Consider the following 22,549-nt stretch of genomic DNA (forward strand, 5'->3'; position numbering starts at 1 on the left):
ATAAACAAAATTAAGTAATCTTGAATCTAAACTATTGGCTTAAAAGAAGAAGGGCTTAAAGGATCCAATGCAAAGGTATCAAGAACAAAAGGGTGAAATCTGGGGGAAGCCATTTTTCCTGAGAGTAGACAAATGTAGGGAGATCCCGACATGTCTGTATTGCCTGTTATTTCCAGTCGTTTACTTCACAGAGATGAAATTCCTTATGGAGAAATTCACAGGATACTGTTCTCAGTTATTTGAAAACAAGCTCAACAAGCATGTAGGCAGAAAATGAAGTTGATATCACTTTGAAGAAGGAACCTGGTGAGGTTTGGTGTTCACTTACCAATGGCCAGGCCACAAGACTGTTGTGTCTGCCTTTTGAAGAATAAAAATACCAGGAAGATACATTTTTCTTTATGATCTGCTCACACCTAACCACTCTCAGATGAGATGAGCTGTCAATTAACAACACGTGGAAAACAAAACTGATCTTAAAATGTACAAAGCAAACAGGAAGATTAAATACAGAATTTTCAAGGTCCTTGAGTTTCTCTTTTTGCACACACACCCCCCCACACACACCTCTTCCTTAAGCTACCAAAATTTGTCTGTTTTGAAAGGCAGCTGATTGCTTATACACCTGGCCAGGAGAGGAGGAGGAAGAAAGAAAAGGGAGTCACTGATATATTAATAGTTGTCATCAACTTATTTGCATTGCAAAGAAACACTATATTGAGTACCACATAATCATTATTTTACACTGGGCTACATATGACCTCAGCCCAGTCCTCCTCACTATCACGTGGGGATGAGGACTTTTAAGTATACCACTCCAGCATTACATATTAAATACAAACCCACACAAAATGGTGGGAAAATAAACTGAGTCAGAAGATAAGACTAGGAAAACAAAGCCTCAAGATTAGTTAAGTCATACACTGTTCAAAAGACAGGATAATTTCATCCTGCTTTCTACCGTTCATGTGTTTCTACTGTAGCATCTACATCATATATTCGCACAGAAGTTTCATTCTCTTTTAATGTGTCCTAAGTTTAAATTAAGTTTCTTCAAAGTCAAGGTGCATTCAGTAGACTTGTGATTTAACAAAATTCAGGCAACACTTAGTTTCAAAATACAGAATATGGTGGTGTACTCCAGGAAAGTCATTCTCCCAAAGTCAGGTCACACTACGCAGTGTTTTAATCTTGCTTCAAACACAAGATTTAGTACAGTAAGAGAGAATAAATTACAATACAAACTTCCTGCTAGTAATTAAAAGTAGGCAAAATTTGAAAGCTTCCATGGCATTAAAGGCCGATATGATCCATTACCTATAACACACAACACTTTCTAAGATACAGGTCTATCACCAGTCCTCATCATTTGTCCTTCCTTCCCCCTAAAAGCCACATTTGCAAGCAGTTTTCCCTTCAAATTTTCCATCCTTGCATCCAGCTCTACCCTTGTTAGTGAGGTCTGTGGGTACGACCATAAGCACAGGAAGGCTTCATCAGCTAACCCTGCTCTGAACATGGCAAGGCAATATGGAAAGTAAATGGTTACAAGCCTGGCTGGCAGCTTTGGCACAAATTTAACACACATGCATACACCCCCACAAATCCAGGTCTAATTTGACAGTCCCCATGTTCTGCAACAAAGCTGCTATTCAAGAGCAAGAGGAAGCTTGTTCCTTATTAATGTTGCCATCGAGGTTACAAGCTTCCAGGAGGCTGACGTAAACTATTCCCTGCTGCAGCAGTCGTAGCATAGCCCAGCCGTTCACTGCTTCCAGTTCCTCCCTGCCACATTTAAAACTCCAACCAGAAAAATATTATCACAGTGGGCAAACACTGCACACTGGGTTGCCCTGTTTTCCACACAAGCGATTTCTTCTTACAGCCTCTCAACACATCAAGTCACAAGAGCACAGCCATGCACTCCAGCACGCTTTTGAGAGGAAAAAATAAAGGCAAGGGGATGCCTGCATGGTGACACCATTACAGGTCTCAAAATGTCTTCAAAATTGTCTGCTGGAAAAACAGAGGAGCTCTGTGACTTACCTGAGCATTACCACCAAGCATTTGCAACTGAATTAATAGAAATAACATATTTGGGGAGCAAAGAGAAGAGGAGCAGCGTCTCCAAAAAGGGTGGTGGGAAGCATTTTGTGTGAATACTAGGAGAGGAAAAAACTGTTTAAGTTTTGTACTCACATATAATGGAGCTTGCTGTGGATTAAGTTTCATGACCTCAGAACACTGAAACAAAAAAGAAAAGACAAGTTTAAGGTATTTTTCATAAAATTTTAGGTACTTCTTCATAAGCTGCTTTAGCACCCATACCATTACTTTTTCCAATAGTCACTTTTACACAATGATTTTCTATTTTCTCTCTTTCAGCTAAACAAGGATCTGTCAATTTTTTATTTTTTTTTTTTTATTTATGCTCACATTAAGCAAAGACAACTCTCAAATGACTGGTAGAGCAAAGCACTCCTCATCTGAGCCATCGGCAATGTTGCCAATGAGGACGTCCCAAGTGAAATTCACTTCTTCACATCCATCTCAGTTCACCTTTCCTCCTAGCAACCCTCACTTCATATCTGCTTTTTATGGCAATTATCAATCCTTAACTGCTATCTGTCCACTGATTCCCCCACTCCCACCCAAAAAATGTTTGTAAAGATTTGTAGCTCTCTCTGCTGCTAGAAAAGAGCAATTACTCTGTTGAATACTACCTTGCCCAAGTTAATTTGGTGCCATTTTTCCCCCTTCCACTGGATTGTTTGTTCAAGAAACTTTTCAAAACTACATAAAAATTAAACTATCAAAAATGCTCCTTGAAAAACTGAGGGAAAGCTTCCAGAACAGATGATGCTCATGATTCTGCATCAGCATTTTTCATAGTCAAAAACTACCATTACTCGTCCTACCAAGGTGATTTTAGTCAAAGAACTTTCCTCTTTCAGGTTTGCCCCTAGAATTTCTGTATAACCTGGTGAAAGTTATTTGTATTGAGCTTTGAGTCAGTTGAACCAGAATTTCAATTGCATTTGTTTCTCCATTGCAGTAGAAAATACTCGCCCTGAACAAAAGCTGTAAGATTTCATTTAATGTGTGTATTAAGAGGTCCAGGATCCTAAGATGAAGGAATGCAAAACAATTAAAAATGGAATTTCTGCTGTTGCTCATGTCTGCAGTACTGGTAATGCTCTGTAAATACTTCAAACCCTTTTTTAAAAGAGATGAAATACCACTCTGCTTTTCACACAAAAAACACAGGATCTTGTTCATACTTCGTTCCTTTCCAAATCCCACAGCTTGCCTTTAGTGAGACAGAAATTAAACCACAGCCTAAGTTTTCTTAGCCGATTCAGCTATCCTTGCTCCCTCACATGCTCTCCTTATTTTACAAAGAAGCATTTTTGTATCGGTTGCTTTAAAATGCCTGAGCTACCTGCCAAGATTGCTTATCAAACAGTCCCTCTGCAAAAGGTCCTCCAAGGCAGCCAGTGGACAGACAAGTATTTTGCAATAGTTTTAAATCGACTTCAATTCATACCTATTTTCAACCTCAAGATTCCCCTTCCAATAGCATGAATGCCTCAAAATGGTTATGCTTGATAGTTTTCACTGTATTTTCAGCTCTTACAAAGACTTAGTCATGAAAATAGGGGACTAGTAGCACTAGCTATCATGTGGGCTGGTGAGCTCCAACAACTGCTCTGCAAGCAATCCTCACTTGTGCCCTACAACACGCTCCTGCTACTCCAGTCCTACTGAGGCCTCAAAAAAAGAAAAGAAAAGGAGAAACAAAAAATGCATAAACCCTGCCAATCTCCCTCATGACCTACCAGACCCTCCCTCTCCTATTGTGAACCTGGGCGTCTTGAACAGGGGTACCAAAACAATATCCAGCCAAGAGTGCTTATTGTATCTTATGGAAATTAAATCTTGGTTGGAAAAACTCCTTTTTATGTCCACTTCACATTTGGATTTTTATAGTCTTATTGCAATGGACCAATTCCCCCAGGAAGCAAAATTAAGACCTGTAGTCTAACACAGCAATTTCGTAGTATTTGGATATGACTTTTAAAAAAATATTACAGTACAGAATCAAAACAGTTGTGTCTCAGATGATAATGTTTAAATGGAGTTAATACAAAGCATCATTTTCTCACCACATCTTTTCAAGTCTTGGCAAGTAACTGAACAACTTTGCTTTTTCCTGATAAAACATCCAGTGTGATATACCTTCAAAGACAAAGAATCTATACTTTCACATTTACATCAACTATTAGGATTACTCCTTATCCCCAAAATTCAGCCATCATTCTACACTAGCAATATTACTACTGGCCTTCTATAGAATAAGGTGCAAGTTAAAGGATGCCACATGAAAAACTCAGGAAAACAGAACATGATAGGTTTGTATTTGCCCAAGACACCACAGGCAATACATATATTCTACTCAAGTTTCTCTTCACTCCCAAATAAGTTTTTTAAATTTTTATCACCTATTTCAGTTTCTTGGTAGTTTGCTCTGAGGAAAGGAAGTTATTCTAAAGTACTCAAATATATTCCTCTCTCCTTTGTTATTTAACAGCTTTACCTCTTCCCTATCATGGTTCACAAGTATGTTATTGTCGCTCTTGCCATTACACACAACAACTTCTGTGATCTGAAAGCGAATTACATCTACATTCACTCAAAAAGCAAAACTAACAAGCACACACTCAGGGAGGTCACACCTGGATTTCAACCACAGCTGTCTGCTTTGCTTCAGCAAACGCACAGGGCACCAGCCAGCTTCTACACTCGGTAGAGTATTCTCACCACTGCCTCATCCCTCCTGTTCCACTTTGTTTGCTCTACTCAGTCATCAAGCCAACACTTTTTAGAAAGTCTCATCCAAAGCCTTAGGAAGTAAGGAGGAAGGCCCTAAGTGCAAGCCTGGGGCATGCACCTAATCCCAAAAAGCAGTAGCAGGACCTAGACAGTTTTATTTTCCCCTCCCTGATGTAGGTTTGAGAAGCTGGGAGGTGTTCACAGGAGGAATCAGGTATCTAAGCTGGAACTTTTGTCTCCTTTTTTATTGACTGCTTCATTGGTGCTTTAGCCTACCTTTTTCAGCAAAACCATGGGGGGATCTGTATTACACCAAAATTAATGCTTCTTTCTGTGACATTAGGGTTGCAATGCCATAGGACTGATCAGCTGTGAGCCCCCTCCCTGCTTTCACGATTTTTGTACAAGATGTCATTCTAGCACCTGCCACCAACACCCACCACACCTTTATAAAAAGGAGAAACCACAGGTCATGTGCTCCATTGCAAGGTCTGCTCTGCTGGGTTTATCCAAAGTGAGAAGCTGTCATGTTACACATCACACCTGATACACTCAAGACATTTTAGCTGAAAGTCCCAATGTGTGAACACTGCCCAAGCTCCTTTGATGAAGTTTGTCATCAGTCCTTCTTTATGGAGCAGACAATATCAGTATTAGTAAGAATGTTCCTTTTAAGACCACTGGTGGAAACCAGTAAAAAGAGCTTTCCTATGCTGTCTAGCTCAAACAGGCTGCACTGAAGTTACCAAAGGTCTGTATGAAACATCAGCTGCAGAAGAGCATGTCCTCAACAGAGCATTTAGGTTCCTGTAATTCAAGGAATAAAGTGAGATGGCATCCTCTGATCTTTGCCACCCAACAGAAGTGCAGACCATTTTGTCCTGTTCCATCACCTTCCTGGCAGATGCACGACAGCAGCTGAGTAGAAAGAAATGAGAAAGAGGAGAAAGACACGTACAGATCAGGAAAGGATGAGTTGGCATTAAAAACTCCCACTGGGTAACATCTTTCTGTGTAGAGTTGGTTTTGGCTGCAATGAAAGTGCCACAAGTCACAGAGTCCAAAACAAGTAAATCATTGATGTGTAAGGAAGGGAGAATATTGACACTTCTCATCAAGGAAAAAAGGGGAGGCCTGTGAGTTCAAACTCATGACCAGTTTTTGTTGGGGTTTTTTGGCAAGAGAAATACACAGCAGCAGCAGTGAAATAAGGTGACACTGCTGAACACTTGGTCTTGTCAGACAAGAAAACAAAAATCCTGGAAATACTTCCTGCAGGAAGATTCCCCCCCCATCTTACTAGTTGGCCCTTACATCAGTAACTTAAAATGATTTCTCATTTCATAATGCACGTCACTCCAATATTTCAAACGATGCAGACTTAGTTTGCAAGGAGACAGGCAGGTTTGGAAGATGTTTTATTTTATCTTGTTAGGAAGTGCTTTGGCAAAAACATATGTGAAAAACTGAGTGACAGACAAGCCTGAATGACTACTCTGCATCAGCAAAGGACTAAATTTAGGTTTCTAGACAACTGAACTTCTCCAACCAGTGGGTAGGCAGGGAGCAGCCTCTGAAGAACTTTAAAAAATTTTAATACAGTAAGAAAACAGAGAACAAAAGACAGACCATACTGGTCATAATCAAACCAAGATTCATAAGGACTCTGATATAGTTAATTAGCAAGTTGGACTACTTTAAGTGTAAAAATAAGGAATAAAAAAAAAGGGGGGGGGGAGAAAAAAACTAAACTGTGTTTTCTCCTGTATTAGAGGAGCACATCCTTCAAGTTGATGCCTGCTCTGAGCCCCAGAAAGCAACTTCTATCTTCTTGGACAGGTAGCACTTGCTCTATCAGATGCAGTAGACTGCAGTGAGAATACCTAGCTGCCTTGAAAGCCAAACTAACAAGAACAGGCAAATATAAATCCCACCTCTCCTGCCCAGCTCCCACCCAGCAAAAGTAGTCATGCCCTCATGGCAGCCAGCAGATTCTGCTCCAGTAGCAATTGCCTGTACTTAAAACATTCATATTATTTCCTGAAAATAGCTGAATCTTCTGAATTTCAACGTCTGGGAGTTTTATCACATGCTCTATAGCTATCCAGACACTTACCTTGCAATGTTTCTGGAATTGTATTAGGTTTTCCCCCTTAGAATAACACAGTGAAATCCCTTGCGTTTGCAAATTTGAAAGTAGGACATGAAATAAAAGTCCACATTCAAGCTCTTAAAAGCAACAGTGTTTTTAGACATTATAAAGATGTGCATAGGTCAGTAAAATCAAAAGCTACTGAAGCCTTCTCAAAATGGGAAGGACACCTTTCTGCTCTGTTAAGTATTAAAGAATTAATACAGTGAGTTGTATTTAAGTCTCTTCTAGAGAACATCAGTGCTATTTTGCACAAAAATTCATGGAAGAGGACAAATGACTGTGCTTGATTTCTCTGGGTATGGTAACACCTGACAGGGAAAGAAAGAAAAAAAAAAAAAAAAAAAGCAGCATTTATTTGCTTTACTGTGGTTCCCAAAACCTCAGCCAGGATCAGGGCTCCATTGGTTACGTGCTGTAAAAATGTCAATGCAAACAGAGTTTCTGCCCTGAAGAGTTTACAAACAAGCACAGGCAGTGGGAAGGGATACAAACACCAAGTGCCTAAGCAATAAATCCTCTCCATCCACTACTCCCAGCTACCATTTAATTTAACCTTAATTAGTTGGTTTATTTCTTCTAGGCACCCCAGACAAAGTATACCTCGAGGACAAATCTGAAAGCGAGGCCAATGGTCCTCCAGATCAACCCAGCCCGTGCACAAGCAGTAACGCTGAAGGTCTTTGAACACCACGTAGCTAGGAGCTGCCAAAATGGCTTTTCAATTTTCCCATCACGCCCCGTTCAGGCTTGCTCTTTTTGGCAGTAGGCTTACATCAAATGCCGGTTTCACCACCCAGCTTCTGCATGCTTCCCAGCATCCACTCCTGGCTGCTTGGCTCCATGAACCATATGAGGAGATTATATAAGAAAGAAAACATCGTGCCACTCTTAAGACTTTAACCTCAGAGTAGTCTGTTTAGGGATTTTTTTATTTTTTTAATCAGAAGAGAGAGCTACATGATGGACAGAAACAAGAACAACCACTCTCGCCTCCAACGAGCGACCAAAACTGCAACAAGTAAGAGGACGAGGGGCATTTAATCCATGTGGTATGTCTGGGAAAGCCTACCTACCCCTTTCCCTCATGCACTAAATACACCTCAGTTTTAAGTGTTTGAGTTTTTTCAAGCTTTTCAAGTTCCATTTTAAGGGTTTTTTTAGGTAAACTTCAGTTTTAGATATACTTTTTAGACATAAAGTTTAAGTGTTGCTGAAACTTACCTGAATCGCAGGACTTGACCTTTTTTTTTTTCATTTTAGCATTTGACTTTAGAAACAACGATCTGTACTTGCAAAGCTTTAACCATGCACTCCCAGCTGTACAAAAAAACCAATCTTAGCCATAAAGAGCTTGTGGTTGTAGGCAGGAAAGAACAGCCAAAAACCACATGAAGAATCTGATGAAGTTACAGATCTCATGGAAAGCATTTGAATAGATAAGCAGGAATGCAGAGAAAGGAAGATGGCTTTCCAGCTGTATGGGGGTGATGCATCACAGCATCACCAAGCTAAAAGGCAAAGGAGGATTTTTTATTATTTTTTAAAATGTAATAAAATTTACTTTGTACCAAAACAAAACAAAACAAAAAAATCCTGTAACAGTGGTTTGTAAGGACTTCAGTCCTTGAAATGACTAAACTTTGTGACTTCAATGCTCTGGACTAACACTTCACCAGGTAGTCCAAACTACATATATCCCACAGAAATTAGAGAACCACTCTTTATGCTCATTATCTGTAAGAGAGCAAGCCATAAACAGAATTTCTTTTGTACTGTAACATTGCCATCAATTAATATACCCATGGTGGGACAACCTGCCTTATAGCCAATCCTCAGATACTCACCCTTTAGAAAAACAACCCATAAGCTGTGAAAGAGTTTAAAGAAAGCCAGGGATCTCCCATGAGCACGCATTCGCTCTCCTTGCTGGGCTGCATTGCTTCCTTCTATATGGCTGCACTACAAAAATAAAAACAAGCTTCCAAAACCACGTCACTTCTCATTCAACAAAGCACAGTGTCCTCAAGGGCACTCCCCCACACCCTGGTTTTACAAAATGTTAATTTATGAAGTGCTTAGAAATATCAAGAGGATTGGGTTTCAGGCCCTACAGTGCTCCTGCTCTAAACTACACAAGATAAATAAAGATGCGGAAACAGCAAGTGGGGGGACCAGAGAGGAGACCAACTGGCCCTATACAGATGAATTCCTGCCGAAGCCACAAATTTCATGCAAAGAGAACTAAAATAGCAACGTCTCACAAGTTTGTTGTTCTCCCCTAGTGTCAAGGGAATTACTGAGCTGGAATATTCCCCTTTTCTTATGAGTGGTATATGACATTACTGCATTGTATTACCCATCACCAGTCTCCTTACTTTTTTGTTATAACACAATTATTTGAAAAAAATGCCCTTCTTGGTTTGGGGGTTTGATTTATTTTTTTTTCCCCTACCTGTAGCAAAAAGACTGAAAATGGAAAGAAACAATGAGTTAGGTTTTTTTATTACTTATATTTTCTTGTTTGGTGTTTTTCCTGGGTATCCTCCTACAAAGTTCGGACTTGCAATAACTTATTCTCATCACCCTGTGGTGCTGGGTGAGACACAGGTTTCCTCACACACTTTGTCCCACAAGCTTCATTCATACTGAATGAATGCCAGAACTCACCATTCATAAAATGAATGATGACACCAAGCTGTGTGGTGCGGTCGACATGCTGGAGGGAAAGGATGCCATCCAGAGGGACCTTGACAGGCTGGAGAGATGGGCCCGTGCAAACCTCATGAAGTTCAAGAAGGGCAAGTGCAAGGTCCTGCACATGGGTCAGGGCAATCCCAAGCACATATACAGGCTGGGCAGAGAACTGACTGAAAGCAGTTCTGAGGAGAGGGACTTGGAGGTATTAGGGGATGAAAAACTGAATATGACCCAGCAATGTGTGCTCGCAGCCCAGAAAGCCAGTCACATTCTGGGCTGCATCAAAAGAAGTGTGGCCAGCAGGTTGAGGGAGGTGATTCTCCCCCTCTATTCTGCTCTCGTGGGACTCTACCTGGAGTACTGTGTTCAGCTCTGGGGCCCCCAAGACAAGAAAGACACAGAACTGCTTGAGAGGGTCCAGAGGAGGGTCACGAAGATGATCAGAGGGCTGGAGAACCTCTCCTATGAGGACAGGCTGAGAGAGTTGGGGTTGTTCAGCCTGGAGAAGAGGAGGCTCTGGGGAGACCTTATAGCAGCCTTCCAGTACCTAAAGGGGGGCTGCAGGGAAGATGGGGAGAGACTCTTTATCAGGGAGTGTAGTGATAGGACAAGGGGTAATGGCTTTAAACTGAAAGAGGGCAGATGTACATTAGACATAAGGAAGAAATTCTTCACTATGAGGGTGGTGAGGCAGTGGAACAGGTTTCCCAGAGAAGTTGTGGATGCCTCATCCCTGGAAGTGTTCAAGGCCAGGCTGGATGGGGCTTTAAGCAACCCGGTCTAGTGTTCCTGCCCACGGCAGGGAGGTTGGAACTAGATGATCTTTAAGGTCCCTTCCAACCAGAACCATTTTATGATTCTATGATTCTAATTGGTATGTTAATGCACTCTCCTTAAAATCCCTGTGAAAGGAGACTAAACAAATCCAGGACAAAACCTACAAACAGCTTTGGCAGGAGCAATAAACCCATAACCCAGTTCTTCAACAACGTGCATACAGAAATTTGTATAAATACAGTAGCTGCAATTGCAGTGACTAAAATAAACCTTAAGACAGAAAAAGAACATATATCCTTTCAGGCATTGTACTACTAAATGGAGAACGACTTTCCCATAGCTATACTAATGTATGATTTTGTATATCTGGTCAGAAATAGGAGGCTGAAGGAATTAGAAGTAACCCATCCCAAGTTTATTTTGCAGACACATAGGAAAGTAATACCACCAACAAAAGCTATCGACCGTGGAAAGGAGTGGACGTGAGGAAACAAGAAACCACACTTCAAACATGTGGCAGCAAACAAGTTACCAGGATACTGCAGTGTTGTGTTGACTATCACAACCGAGTTTAGAACTAAAAGAACCCCAGATATTTGTGTACAATCATCTGAATTTATATAACTTGCTGAAGGTTATGTTTTGTCACTAAACTGATTGCTTAAAAAATACACATATCCCTCACACAGCACTTCCACAGGTGATCCTGCTTCCCAGCTGCGTCCTGTCTGCAAACAAAACCATATGCTGCCATTCAATTACAAATACACAGGAGCTTCTTTTGGCTGCGAGGGATGGAAAGGAGGTTTAATGGTGTTTTGTGTTGGCTTGGTTCTACCGTCACTCTCCTCCAAAGGCATGGAGGTAACCCAGCAAGCCACCCTCGGGAAAACCAGATGCACACAGATTGCTTTCACAGCAAGAAAAGGAAAAGAAACTTTGTGACAGCCTTCTCCCCCTAGAAGAAATTGAAAAAGAACATATTTAATTGCGAAATCAGCCTAAAATCCCTTCTTTTTTTCTTTTAACAGTGTTGGAAACCTCAGTAGCACAGCCTTCATGTACAACAGCCCACCAAACAGAAGTCAGTGACTTGCTACAGCTGAACAACTTGCAGGTTATGCTGCAGCAGAGGGGCCAGGAGCCTAGCTGCAACACAAGCTAACAGAGCATCACTGATTTAATTGACTGATGATTTAATAAAATGCTCTGGATATAGATTAACTGGCTTTGCTTAATGTAGCTCAGCTTCCTGGCAGCAGGAACTGGCCCAGTGCTGTTCCTGGCCTGGGAGCTGGAATGCCCAGGAGCTGCATCCACTGCTGCTCTGGGGTCACCCACGCTCCAGTCAAGCCCCCAGCCACACCACTTCCCTTCCCCAAATTTATCCTATTATCCTTCCCAAAATAACGAAGCTTAACACAAAGCTAAGGTACAGGCAAGCATAAACACACACGCATAAAAAAAATAAGCTTAAGCTTTTTCCATGCTATATTAAGTCCCTTACCCATCTCTGCCAGCCCTGTCTTACTCCAGAGATTAATACCTAGCCAAATACCCTTAGTCTCAGGACTAAGTTTCTTCTTTTGCACCATTTCAACCTCATAATTGTCAAAAAATCATTTAATGGATTACTTAATTCCTACCCAAAGCCTGGAAAGTGATGAAGCAGTGTGGGGTTAATAAAAGCAGCACCATTCCCCATGCCTAGCAGAGGAAGGCAGCAATCTCTCTCAAATGTGCACACCTGGTTTCCCTGCGCCCATCTCTTCACCCATCAGTAAATATAAAAAACCAACTCACAAAACTCAAATAACAGCAGCTATCCCTCTACAGTCCATATGCCCAATTTCAAAGAAAGAAAGATACTGTAGAAGTTGGAAAAACAGAGAGTAAAAGGATTATTAGCTAGCTCTAATTATACAAACTGATCTCATCCTCTTGTCATAAGCCTCTTTCCTGTGTCCGGAATCTATTTGTGCAACATAAAGACCAGACTTTTGTAAATGTCCAAGGGTCATCAACACAGGGTGATTAATTTCCCATTTTACAATACGCACATACTGTCGACGAATTCACTTGTAATAAGATATAACCCTGCCCTCACTTGTCAATTTTTTCCTTTAAAATATTACAAATGTCAAACAATATTTAAGATACCCATTTGTAAAATCCAAACAACATTTCAAAAGGAGCTATCATGCTGCTATACTAATAAATAAAAATCACAGACCACATCTTCAGTTCAAGTAGCTACATCCTAATAAAGTTAAGAACTAACAGCCAACTTTAATTAAAGTGCAGCATGTACACAAAAGCACACGTATGTTTATACTCAAATTAACTCCTCCAACAGGTTCTGGGGCAGCTGTTTCATGTATGCACGAGACTTTCATCTCAGGCTCAAATACTGACTTCCAGAAATCCTTAGCAGACATTCTAGATGCCTCTTCAAATGAGTAAAATCCAGTTTATACCTTCCAATATACTTTTGTCATCTGAATACACATTTTAGCAGTAAATTGTGGGGAAGTTCTCAATGATAACCAGCTCACTTTTCTAAGAGTGATTATTGACTTTGGGTGTTTAACTAGGAAATTCTTGAAAAGCCCCTATTTTCAAAGGACAAGTGAAACCAGAATTTTCTGCAGAAATGGGGTCCATCCCAAAGGGTATCAAGCTGGGCAGCCGAAGCATCACAAAATTTGCTAGTTACCTTTGAAAACAGAGATGCATTACATGGGACTAACAGTGTCTCCAGATGCACAGCACCAGGTGAAGAACAGTGGGAAGAACAGGATTTGGGAAGTATTCCACCCTAGTGTATAAAAGGATAAACATGATGGATAGTTGTTATTAGCACTGAAATGCCCGCAGCCTTACATAGGCAGTGCGAGAAAGCAAAGCTTCTAACTTTTGATTCAAACAACTCTTGACTATAGCATGTGTCCTAAAAACAGCCTTCTCCACCTTACTATTCTCCTCACTTTCAGGGCTGTGTTGTTTTAGGAACTACGTTGAGCAATGATGGTTTTGGCAAAAGAACCAATAACCTGAAGCCCTAGAGCTGAGTGATAAGGCCCTGATTCTCTCTGTGCTCCCCAAGCCACAGCACTTGCACTGCATTCCCAAAAATGCAGGCTTGGAGTAGAAAACAATTCATGAGGCCCAAAGGAACATGCACGTTTTTTATGCTGACAAATATTATTAAATACTTCCTAGCATCTGTGAGCCAGGTAGTTATCCAACATGTATTTTCATAAGTGCATGCACCAGGCTTAACTGCTAAAGCCACAGGCAGACTTGGAAAAACTGGCATCAAGACCAAGATCCAAGGGACGCCTCCACTCTCATTTCAGTCAGAGCAGCTTCAGTGCCTAATGTTTTAATGTGCTTTTCCTCTCTGAAGAATACATCAGACTCACTTTTCCCTTTAGGCTCCCTTCTGCAAATGCTCCTGCTCTGCAGCTCTAGGCATCGCAGACTTACTTAGGGAAAGCCTGGTTGGCACTTTTTTCCAGAAGAGGAAAGCTTCATCAGAAACTTCAGGTTTCCTACTGGAGAACCTGTACTAACTCCACTCCCTGTGGCACAGCACAACCACATCTGCCACTGCAAAACTGTTTCTTCTTAAGTGCTCCTTTTCTTTCAACTCACAAAACTATGGGAAAACGTTCTCCCCTAACAAATATTTTAGGTAGTCACAGAACATGCTCATTTTACTGGAGCATCCCTTCTGAGGCACGACAGTCTCAAAAAATGCACATCATTCACCTAGCAAGTGCAATGATGGAGTCACTTGGTACTGCATCCCCAGAGAGGAAAAATTAGACCTGCAGCTCTGTTCCCAGGACAGTGTATTACCCTACACATCCAGGAAATGCTCCACAGAAAGTAGAACCCTAAGCAACAGAAAGTAGTATACCTCTAAATCTGACAAGTACGAACACTCATTCAAATCTGATTTTCAAATTAATTAAAGCATCAATAATAAAAATCCAGATAGGCACAGTTTCTTCCCAATTCCACTACCCCACCTTCTGGGTTCGAGCCTTTCTGCAGCTAGCTCATACTCAAAAAAGCAAACTTTGCAGAGACACCCCACTTCGCACCTGAAATCATTTCTTTCTTTCAACTGCCTTTACAAAGCAGCCTTTCAGACTGATCCCTCAGGAATCGAACAGGTTAAGTGCCCACAGGTCCCAGCCTCCCCAGTAAATCATTTATTACCCCAGCTCAGGGACAAGCAGCTATGCCGAACCGAGAGCCCACGCTGTGCAGCTGTTTACCAGCCAGGCAACTCTCTGCAATTATGTTATAACACAGGATTAAGCTTGGGGAGTTGAAATACATCCCTTTATTACTGGGGTTTGTGGCTTTTTTGGTTTTTTTGTTGGTTTGTTTTGTTTTTTTCAAGTTATGCAGCTATTTTAAATGTTACAGAGCTCATTAAAATGAAGTTCATTAAGCAGTAACTACTGTATGAATGAAATGAAAAGATTATCATTATAAGCACAATTATGGAAATACTAGACCAGCAGGCAGAAAAAGGAAAGGGTATGAGAATGCTACTCCTAAACTCCTGTTTAGCCTTTTCTTTCCAGATCCTCCAGAGCAGGCACACCCAGAAATCAGACATGATGCAGAGGCTAGTTCCCAGGCAGGAGGTCAGGTAAGAAGCTTTCACTGCCTATGCTGGGCCTCCCCAGAGATTTCGCTGCTGCTGCTGCTGCTGTGCAAGAAGTCTTCCCCTTGGTTACCCCCAGGAAGGGTCTGGCACCTTCCTCAGCAGCAAGCACTGCTTGCTGCAAGCTCACCACGCTCCAGAAATTAGCAGCAAGAAACTATATGACAAATGAAGCTACAAATTGCTTCTCTTACATGGCAAATGGTGTCATGCATTCCTTCTTTAAACATACATTTGGCTAACGAGCACCAACTTTCATGATGAACTTGGAGACCAGCTCTCCGCCAGCCACTTACTCATTCCCGATTAAGCAGGTTTCATTCATAATTTTGCCAAAGACTTCATTTCTTTGTCAAGCTCTGACAATAGGTATAATTCCCCTGCCCAACTCCACTGAAAAAAGGAAATCCAAATAATTACAATAAGTACTCGTCTCTCTACAGTAACAGCAGTTTATGATTAATCCACCCAGCTGTTGCTACAGCTCAGTAACGCCAAATGATTTGGACCCAGTATCATTAAGGCACTAGTCTTCTCAGGCAAGACCATGGAAAATGTGAGACACTGCAGAAGGTAAACAGGTTAAAGACAGTGGGAGGAGAAAAGAGGCAGCTTGCGGTGGTTTTCCTCCCTCCCTTGACAGAGCTCAAACATGGCAAGTGCCCATTTGCAAGCAAGACTCTCACAGTTTCTTTGCTTCAGGCTAACAGTTTTTGCAAATTCAAGTCTTTTTGGAGAGAATGGGTGTAACACCATGAGTCAGAACAGCTACCGTCAGTATTGCAATAACCATATATTCGCTTTTAGGTCAGATCCATCCCCTGATCTGGTTCACCACACCAAGAAGCTGGTGTTAACAGAAAAACAAACCCAGAAGCCTCAACACCACAACCACTCCAGGACAGACAGATGGCTGTTGTGCCGACCAGGAGGTACGTCCGAACAGCAGCCGGCAGGACCTGAGCTCTGATCCTGGCTGGCTCCCATGGAAATCCTCAGGCTGTAACCATGTGCCTGCCCTGGGGACACGAAAGTCGTATCTTGAAATAATAGCGGAAAAACAGCTGATGCTCTAAGTGCTATTTTACACCATGGCATATGGTTGATGCAAGGGGCGAGACCACACCCCCCTTTCCTTTTCTTTTTTCCTTCCACTGTAAAGAAATTGTATTTTATGGCAAAATAACTTGTCAAATTTGCTTATAATGTGCTTTGATATCAACATCCCCTTCTGCTGTCAAGCAGGTAAGCTGGGCAAAACCATTCCCCCAAACCCCTCGCCTCAACCCTTGCTTGTACCTGAAAGAGCTGCCAAAACATTTAACCTTACTTTAACTGCATGAAGCAGCACAGGTGGCTCCAAGATGTCCTTCAGGTCGTTCCCACACTAAGCAAGGAGGAGGATGAGGGCAGGTCACGACGCTCAGCTCCTAGAAGAGAGGGAAGACGACAGAGTCACCAGGTGAGAGGGACAGCGTGGCACCCAAACCAGCATTGCAACACCTTCACCGAGGGGATGGAAATCATCCTCTACCTTGCTAGCCATATGGCAGGCATGCATTGCCTCCCGCAGTAGTCCCATGTGGTCACCCGCCACAGGCTTCCATGGGGCAAACATGGGGCAATGACCACACAAAGTATAGGGCTATATATAGACCACATGGGCATCTGGCACCATCTAAGAATAACTGTGCTGCTGAGTGGTATTTACTACTGTCCTCCTGTTTGGTTTATCACCAAAGCTGTTGATCTGCTGTCCATCACCGTATCCCAAACCTCTAAGGTGGCCTTAAGTCCTTTACAACCATCTTAAACATAACCCCTCCAGGACAGACTTCATCATACTATTTGTGAACTCCCTTACGGCAAGGTATTTTAAAAGGAACAAAAGCGTCAAAAAGTAGACAATGGCAGTTGATGGCCAGCAGATGAAGCCCAAATCTACCAGCAAGTCTCTGCCAAACCCTTCTAGGTTGCCTGCACTTTTCCACAGGCTGTTCTGGGCCAAAATCTACTCAATAGATTCATACATAGGGATGAATCTGGACTACTGAGCACAGCTGGAAAGAGCAGTTAAAGGGGATTAAATGTTAAGAGGAGAAAAAGCCCAGGTTGGACTTTAGATTATTAATGCTGTGTGGGATATTTTATTAGCTAAACCAAAGTCATCAGGGCACCTCAGGCCATCATTTGGTTACCACACCAGGAAAAGTTGTGGCTGTGCACACATCACCAAATGCAAGCACAACACACTGACTGCCTCCTCCTGTTTTACCAGATAGAGGAGACTCTGCCCCTGTGCTCTCCCCGCTGGGAAAGCATCCATAATCAGGGAATCTCACAGCCTGAGCCAACCTGCCGAGTTCAAAGTGCAATTACAAGCACAGAAGTAACAATGGCAAAACTAGTTACCGGCTGGGAAATCAATTGTATTGTGTGAATTAGCTGGGGAACATACAACACTGGAAGATGATGCGTTGCACAACAAATGTCACTCATTCATCTACACAAGAACAGCATCACCTGAACACCTCAATGTCAGTTTTACACAATGTTTTCTTAAGATTTATTGCTAAAAGTCTCTTTTATCCATTCTGCTGGTGGGTTCCTGCTGAGAAATGGGGAGAGTATTTTGCAAGGCACTACAGGGTACTGCATGATAAAAGGCATTTTACTACATATATATGTATTTAAACATAGACCAAATTGGAAAAAAAAAAAAAGTTCGCTCTCTTGCTCCTCTTAAAGTATTAGGATTGTGCATTAATTTCTTCATTGCGGTGTCATACTTTCTGAATTACATTCTTATGGTAAACTACTGGAGCTGAAAGAGGAATTACCCGAACTCTTAAATCCCAGTCGAGAGCGCACAAACCCTCTTTGGATTCATTAACCAGTAAAAACCATCCTCGCAGTCACAAACAAACAGACTGGAACTTCCCTCCGGCATTCCTGTAGTATTACTTTCAGGACCACATTTTAAAAGACAGTTACTGTGTGATAAAGCAATCATTAACTACGTTAAGCAAGCAACATTAACCCAAGGCTCCTACTAGCCATCCCATATTGATCTCCCAAGTAACTGCTCTCTCCAGGGCATATACTACAACAATACAGTGGTTTCATCCATTTGTGAGACACTGATAACTTGGCTTTTAATACCACACTTCTTTTTTTTTGGCAGAGAAAGCAGGGTTAACTGCTATTCCTTTGAACCGACAAGCAATATGGGTATGGCTAACACTGCTGAAATAGATAGTGAGTATGCTGTGAATCACTGCAGGTTTTTCATCACATCTGCTAAGGAATGAGGGTCTGTGTACGGAGACACACATGCAAAGCTCACTTGGATGCTCATGACTTGGAAAGTATTAGCGAGTGGAGAAAATCAAGTGGCCTAGCAATAAAAAGCAGTAATACAGATCATAAAATTCTTCCTCCGGGCTTTTTGTTTGTTTGCTTTTATTCTGTAGGAATTTTTAGATTGCTACAGGAAGAAGCAAAGAATATTAAAAAGTCTTAGATATATATTTTAGTTCTGTATGTAAAGAGCCTGCACAATCAGTAAGGCTGACCACATTAAAAAAAAAAAAAAAAAATCAATTCCCCAAAGAACTGATTTCTGCTTCCTTTGAAACTGCTATGGGGTAACTCCCACATGCCTAACCACATCCATTTCAGAAGAAGAATTTCCCCATGTGGATTTCTTCTGCTCCTCTTCCTCTACTTGGAAATCATTACCAAGTGTAGATGAACACTGATGTAGCTCCTCTTTTCTGAATCTTAAAAGGATGGGTTTAAAAATTTTGTTTCGCAGGTGAGCTCATACTGTTTTACAAATAAAAAAACTTTATTGTATCATCACATGAAGATGATGACATACAGTATCTTTATAAGGAAAGCTGTAAAAAGCAACCAGGTTCCTACACCGCACCGCTCTGCCAACTTTCCCATATTCTGACCTGTAACTCTGGATAATTTCTACCCAAAAGGGCCCATAGTCATGATAGTCATGATACCACGGTGCTCACTAAAGTAAATGAGAATGTAAAAGACAGTCCTTTTGATACTTGTCTTTACACAACCTATTCTGCTTGGATTTAATAAAAATAGGGGAAAAAAATCCATCTTGTTTGCTAAGAGAGGATTATTTGATGGCAGATTGCTCATGGTCTCACTCCCTACATACTGAGACAGCTAAAGGAGCACTGATGAATTACTGAAACATGTTTAGGGAAAAGAGAGGGAAAGAAAGTTTAAGGACAGCATTACAGCTATTTACACTTTTAAAAAGACAAGTTAACTGGCCCTGTGGATTACATATGCAATTCCTGTAATAGGTAAGTTCTTGTCCCAAAAAAGAGCCCAACAACTTAGAGGTCATCCACATCTGATGTCTCCTTTACAGGCAGAGAAGCCAAGCATCAAAAGGTACTCTCTCTACACTTCTAAATGAAATGAATGGCAGTGACTAACACAACAACAACAAAAAAAAGGAGTTATCCTGTGTTGAAAATCTATTTAGGAGCAAGCAGTTGGGGCTCTTAAACACACACGCTTGGTAGAGCCCCAACACTTGGACCTCAGGGTTTCCAGTTGCTCTGCTGGTTCCTCCCCAGCGAACGCCCACCTTTCCCAAACGCCACCCAGCACAGAGGAAACCACTCCTCCAACTTGCTCTTTTTTCCCCCTGAACACAAACCCATTTTATTTTTCTGAGAAGTGTTGCATATTTTGTTGCTCTGCCAGCTGATTGCTTTGACACGTCGAACAAGTTATCTCACCATCTGGTTGTAATTGCCATCATGAAGCTTTCAACAAATTCAAAAAACAGCACCAAGATCAGGGCACTAGTGGTCTAGGAGATGAATGGCTGATTATTTGGGATTATTAGATACAGCTGGAACCTTCTGATAGCCAAGACACCCAAACACAGCCAATCCCACAGCTACAACACCCAAACAAACCTCCAGAGTATTTCCGAGTTCTGGCTGTTGCCTGCTATAAAACCTCCTCACAATTTCATATCAAACAATGTCAAGGCAAACACTGCTTCTCCTCCTCATCTCCCAAATTGCTGGGTGTACAACTGCATGATGCTGTTATCTTTTGCTTTTAATACACAGCCTTTACTTATATACCATGATATTTTCATTACAGGACATCCTTTTCCTGCTTCTATTGCATCTCCCAAGAGAAACTGGCTCACAAGACCTTTTCGGACGTTTGTCCCGTGGTCTGAACCGTGTTTCTTAATTCCTTAGGAAAGGGAGCCTGGACACACTCCACTCAGACAAGGCATTTCCCACAGTCACATGCTACAAAGCCACATTCAGAGCAGGAACTTCTTCCCTTGGTTGACCTCAAGGGAAAGTCAAGCAGGTCCACACCAAAGCTAGAGAAGAGCAGCAGCATCCAAGCTGCTACAGCGCTCAGTGAGACAAATCAATGGACTCACATTGGCAATATAAACAGAAGAATTAAGAATTATTTGCCTAAAATCTGCTTTGCTTCGGACAAGTGTAAATGCAACATGGATCCACTAACCGCTGCATCACACTACATTTTTACCAGCAAAGCAGTGGGCAGATTGCAGCTCATCACGTTTTACGACACACACACAAGGTTCCTCTAAAAGTAAACGATGGGTTTTGTTTAGAGGACAGCACCTGACTTGGCACACTGGATGAAGGAAAGGCAAGAATTTTAAAACAACGAAAGTAAAACATATCCATATTTCACACGATTGTACACATTGCAGAGCAAGCAACAGCATTAAGAAGTTAACTGCAGTGCCATTATTCCTGATACCAAAAGATGAGAGAAATTCTTCCATATACACTAAGTTAACTTCTGAAACTTAAGTTCTTTTGACAGCGTCGCCCTGAACTTGTAGACAGAAATCTTGCCATATCGGTGGAAAAGGGAAGCAAGGAAGCACCCAACTGAGAGCGCTTCCCTGCTCACTCCAGACACAAATTTTCTCTCTACAACTTGGAGATCTGCACAGAACTGAAAGAAGTTTGGGGTTTGCTTTCTACTTCCACCAGCAATTGCAAAGCAGTGAAACAAAGAGACTGGGGATGCTTTATGCCTTTTTTGCGCCTTGACAGCAACCTGAGCTCCATAAACTCCTCTTGTGCAATAAACCCCAGGAACCTGTTTCCCCAGGAGAAGACAAGGTACCATGGGGACTCTTCAAGCAGTGAAACCCCCCTGACCTCTGAGAGCACAGTCCTGCACAAGTCCTCTTGAAAGGCATACGACTGACATTTTGAAGGCTGAAACCAGCAAGAAAAAATAAAACCTGGAAAGAATAACAACATTTTTGTGACCCATTACAGTTTTTACTAATAATAAAAGCAGGACTTGGTCCAGAAATTTGATCATCTTTAAACTGAAGCATGTCACAACATTCATCCTAAATAGCAGCTGCTTCTTTCCAGACAGTCTTGTAAAACCACATCAGGATTGAGATAAGGACTTCAAACTGTTTCCACAAGACCATCATGGCTGGCTGACTGTGGGATATATTAAAACTTAACTCTTGGAGAGTTCAAAATCTGTGCAACACATTAACACTCCATTGAACCACCATGGCAAGACCACCATCCCCCTTGTTACGGGGGAAGAATATCAGAGTGATCAGCTAAAAAAATAAAGCAAATTGCAGCAAGCTGCAATAACATCTTAAGCCCATGGCCACTCCTAAAACACAAATTCTTTTAATTCTGCAACAGATTCTTCTCCTTCCCCTCACCTTTTCTTTTCTTTTTTGTTTGCTTGCGCTTCCCATCCAGGGAGCAAAGCCACAAGAAGCATCTCTCCTCTAGCATGACATTCAGGTTACAATCTGAACAAGTTGTGCCTTCTTGCTAATACGGGCCAAAGCCCAAAATAAATCACCTTCAGAAGACCAGGAAACAGAGGAAGCACAAACAGTGAAGCCAAGGACTACTTCAACATGGTCACCATCAAGAGCTACAAACACAATGCCTCAACGCAAAGGAAAATGCTGCTTAACCACAGTCCCCCACTTAACAGAATGAGCCTATTTTCTTTGAAATATTGGGTGCAGCTCGTGAGCAGCACAGGCTAAACGTTTCCTGGGAAGGTGACATGTCACCCCCTAGAACCGGATACAACCCTGAGAAAAGGCAAAGTGGTTGGAAACAAGAATCATGTGAAAATTTTGGTTGGAAGGGCCCTTTGGAGGTCATCTGGTCCATCACCCTGCTCAAAGCAAGGCCATGACATCAAGGTTATGACATTATCCCCATGCTTTCATTGTTCAAAATTGTCCCAGTCAGCTGTGGCCTCTGTCTCAATTCCCACATGTAAAATTGAGCTGAATAGGCTCATCGAGCTCCATCGCCACAGGAATGAAGTCAAAATCATCA

The 22,549-nt window shown here is 41.7% G+C and overlaps 1 protein-coding gene across 1 annotated transcript in view; it reads right to left on the reverse strand.

Annotated features, from left to right (window-relative positions):
* The window catches only part of LOC121232400 (A-kinase anchor protein 13-like), a 131,295-nt gene that overhangs the window by 62,723 nt on the left and 46,023 nt on the right, over positions 1-22,549 (reverse strand). The window contains exons 3-4 of the mRNA XM_041123583.1: positions 16,480-16,579; positions 2,200-2,244 (exon numbers count right to left, since the gene is read on the reverse strand). Coding sequence (XP_040979517.1) covers positions 2,200-2,232 — 33 coding nt within the window. The 5' untranslated portion in view covers positions 2,233-2,244; positions 16,480-16,579. The remainder of the gene's footprint in view (positions 1-2,199; positions 2,245-16,479; positions 16,580-22,549) is intronic.

The sequence above is a fragment of the Aquila chrysaetos genome, chromosome 5 (genome assembly GCF_900496995.4).
Source record: "Aquila chrysaetos chrysaetos chromosome 5, bAquChr1.4, whole genome shotgun sequence".
In the NCBI taxonomy this organism is placed as follows: domain Eukaryota; kingdom Metazoa; phylum Chordata; class Aves; order Accipitriformes; family Accipitridae; genus Aquila; species Aquila chrysaetos.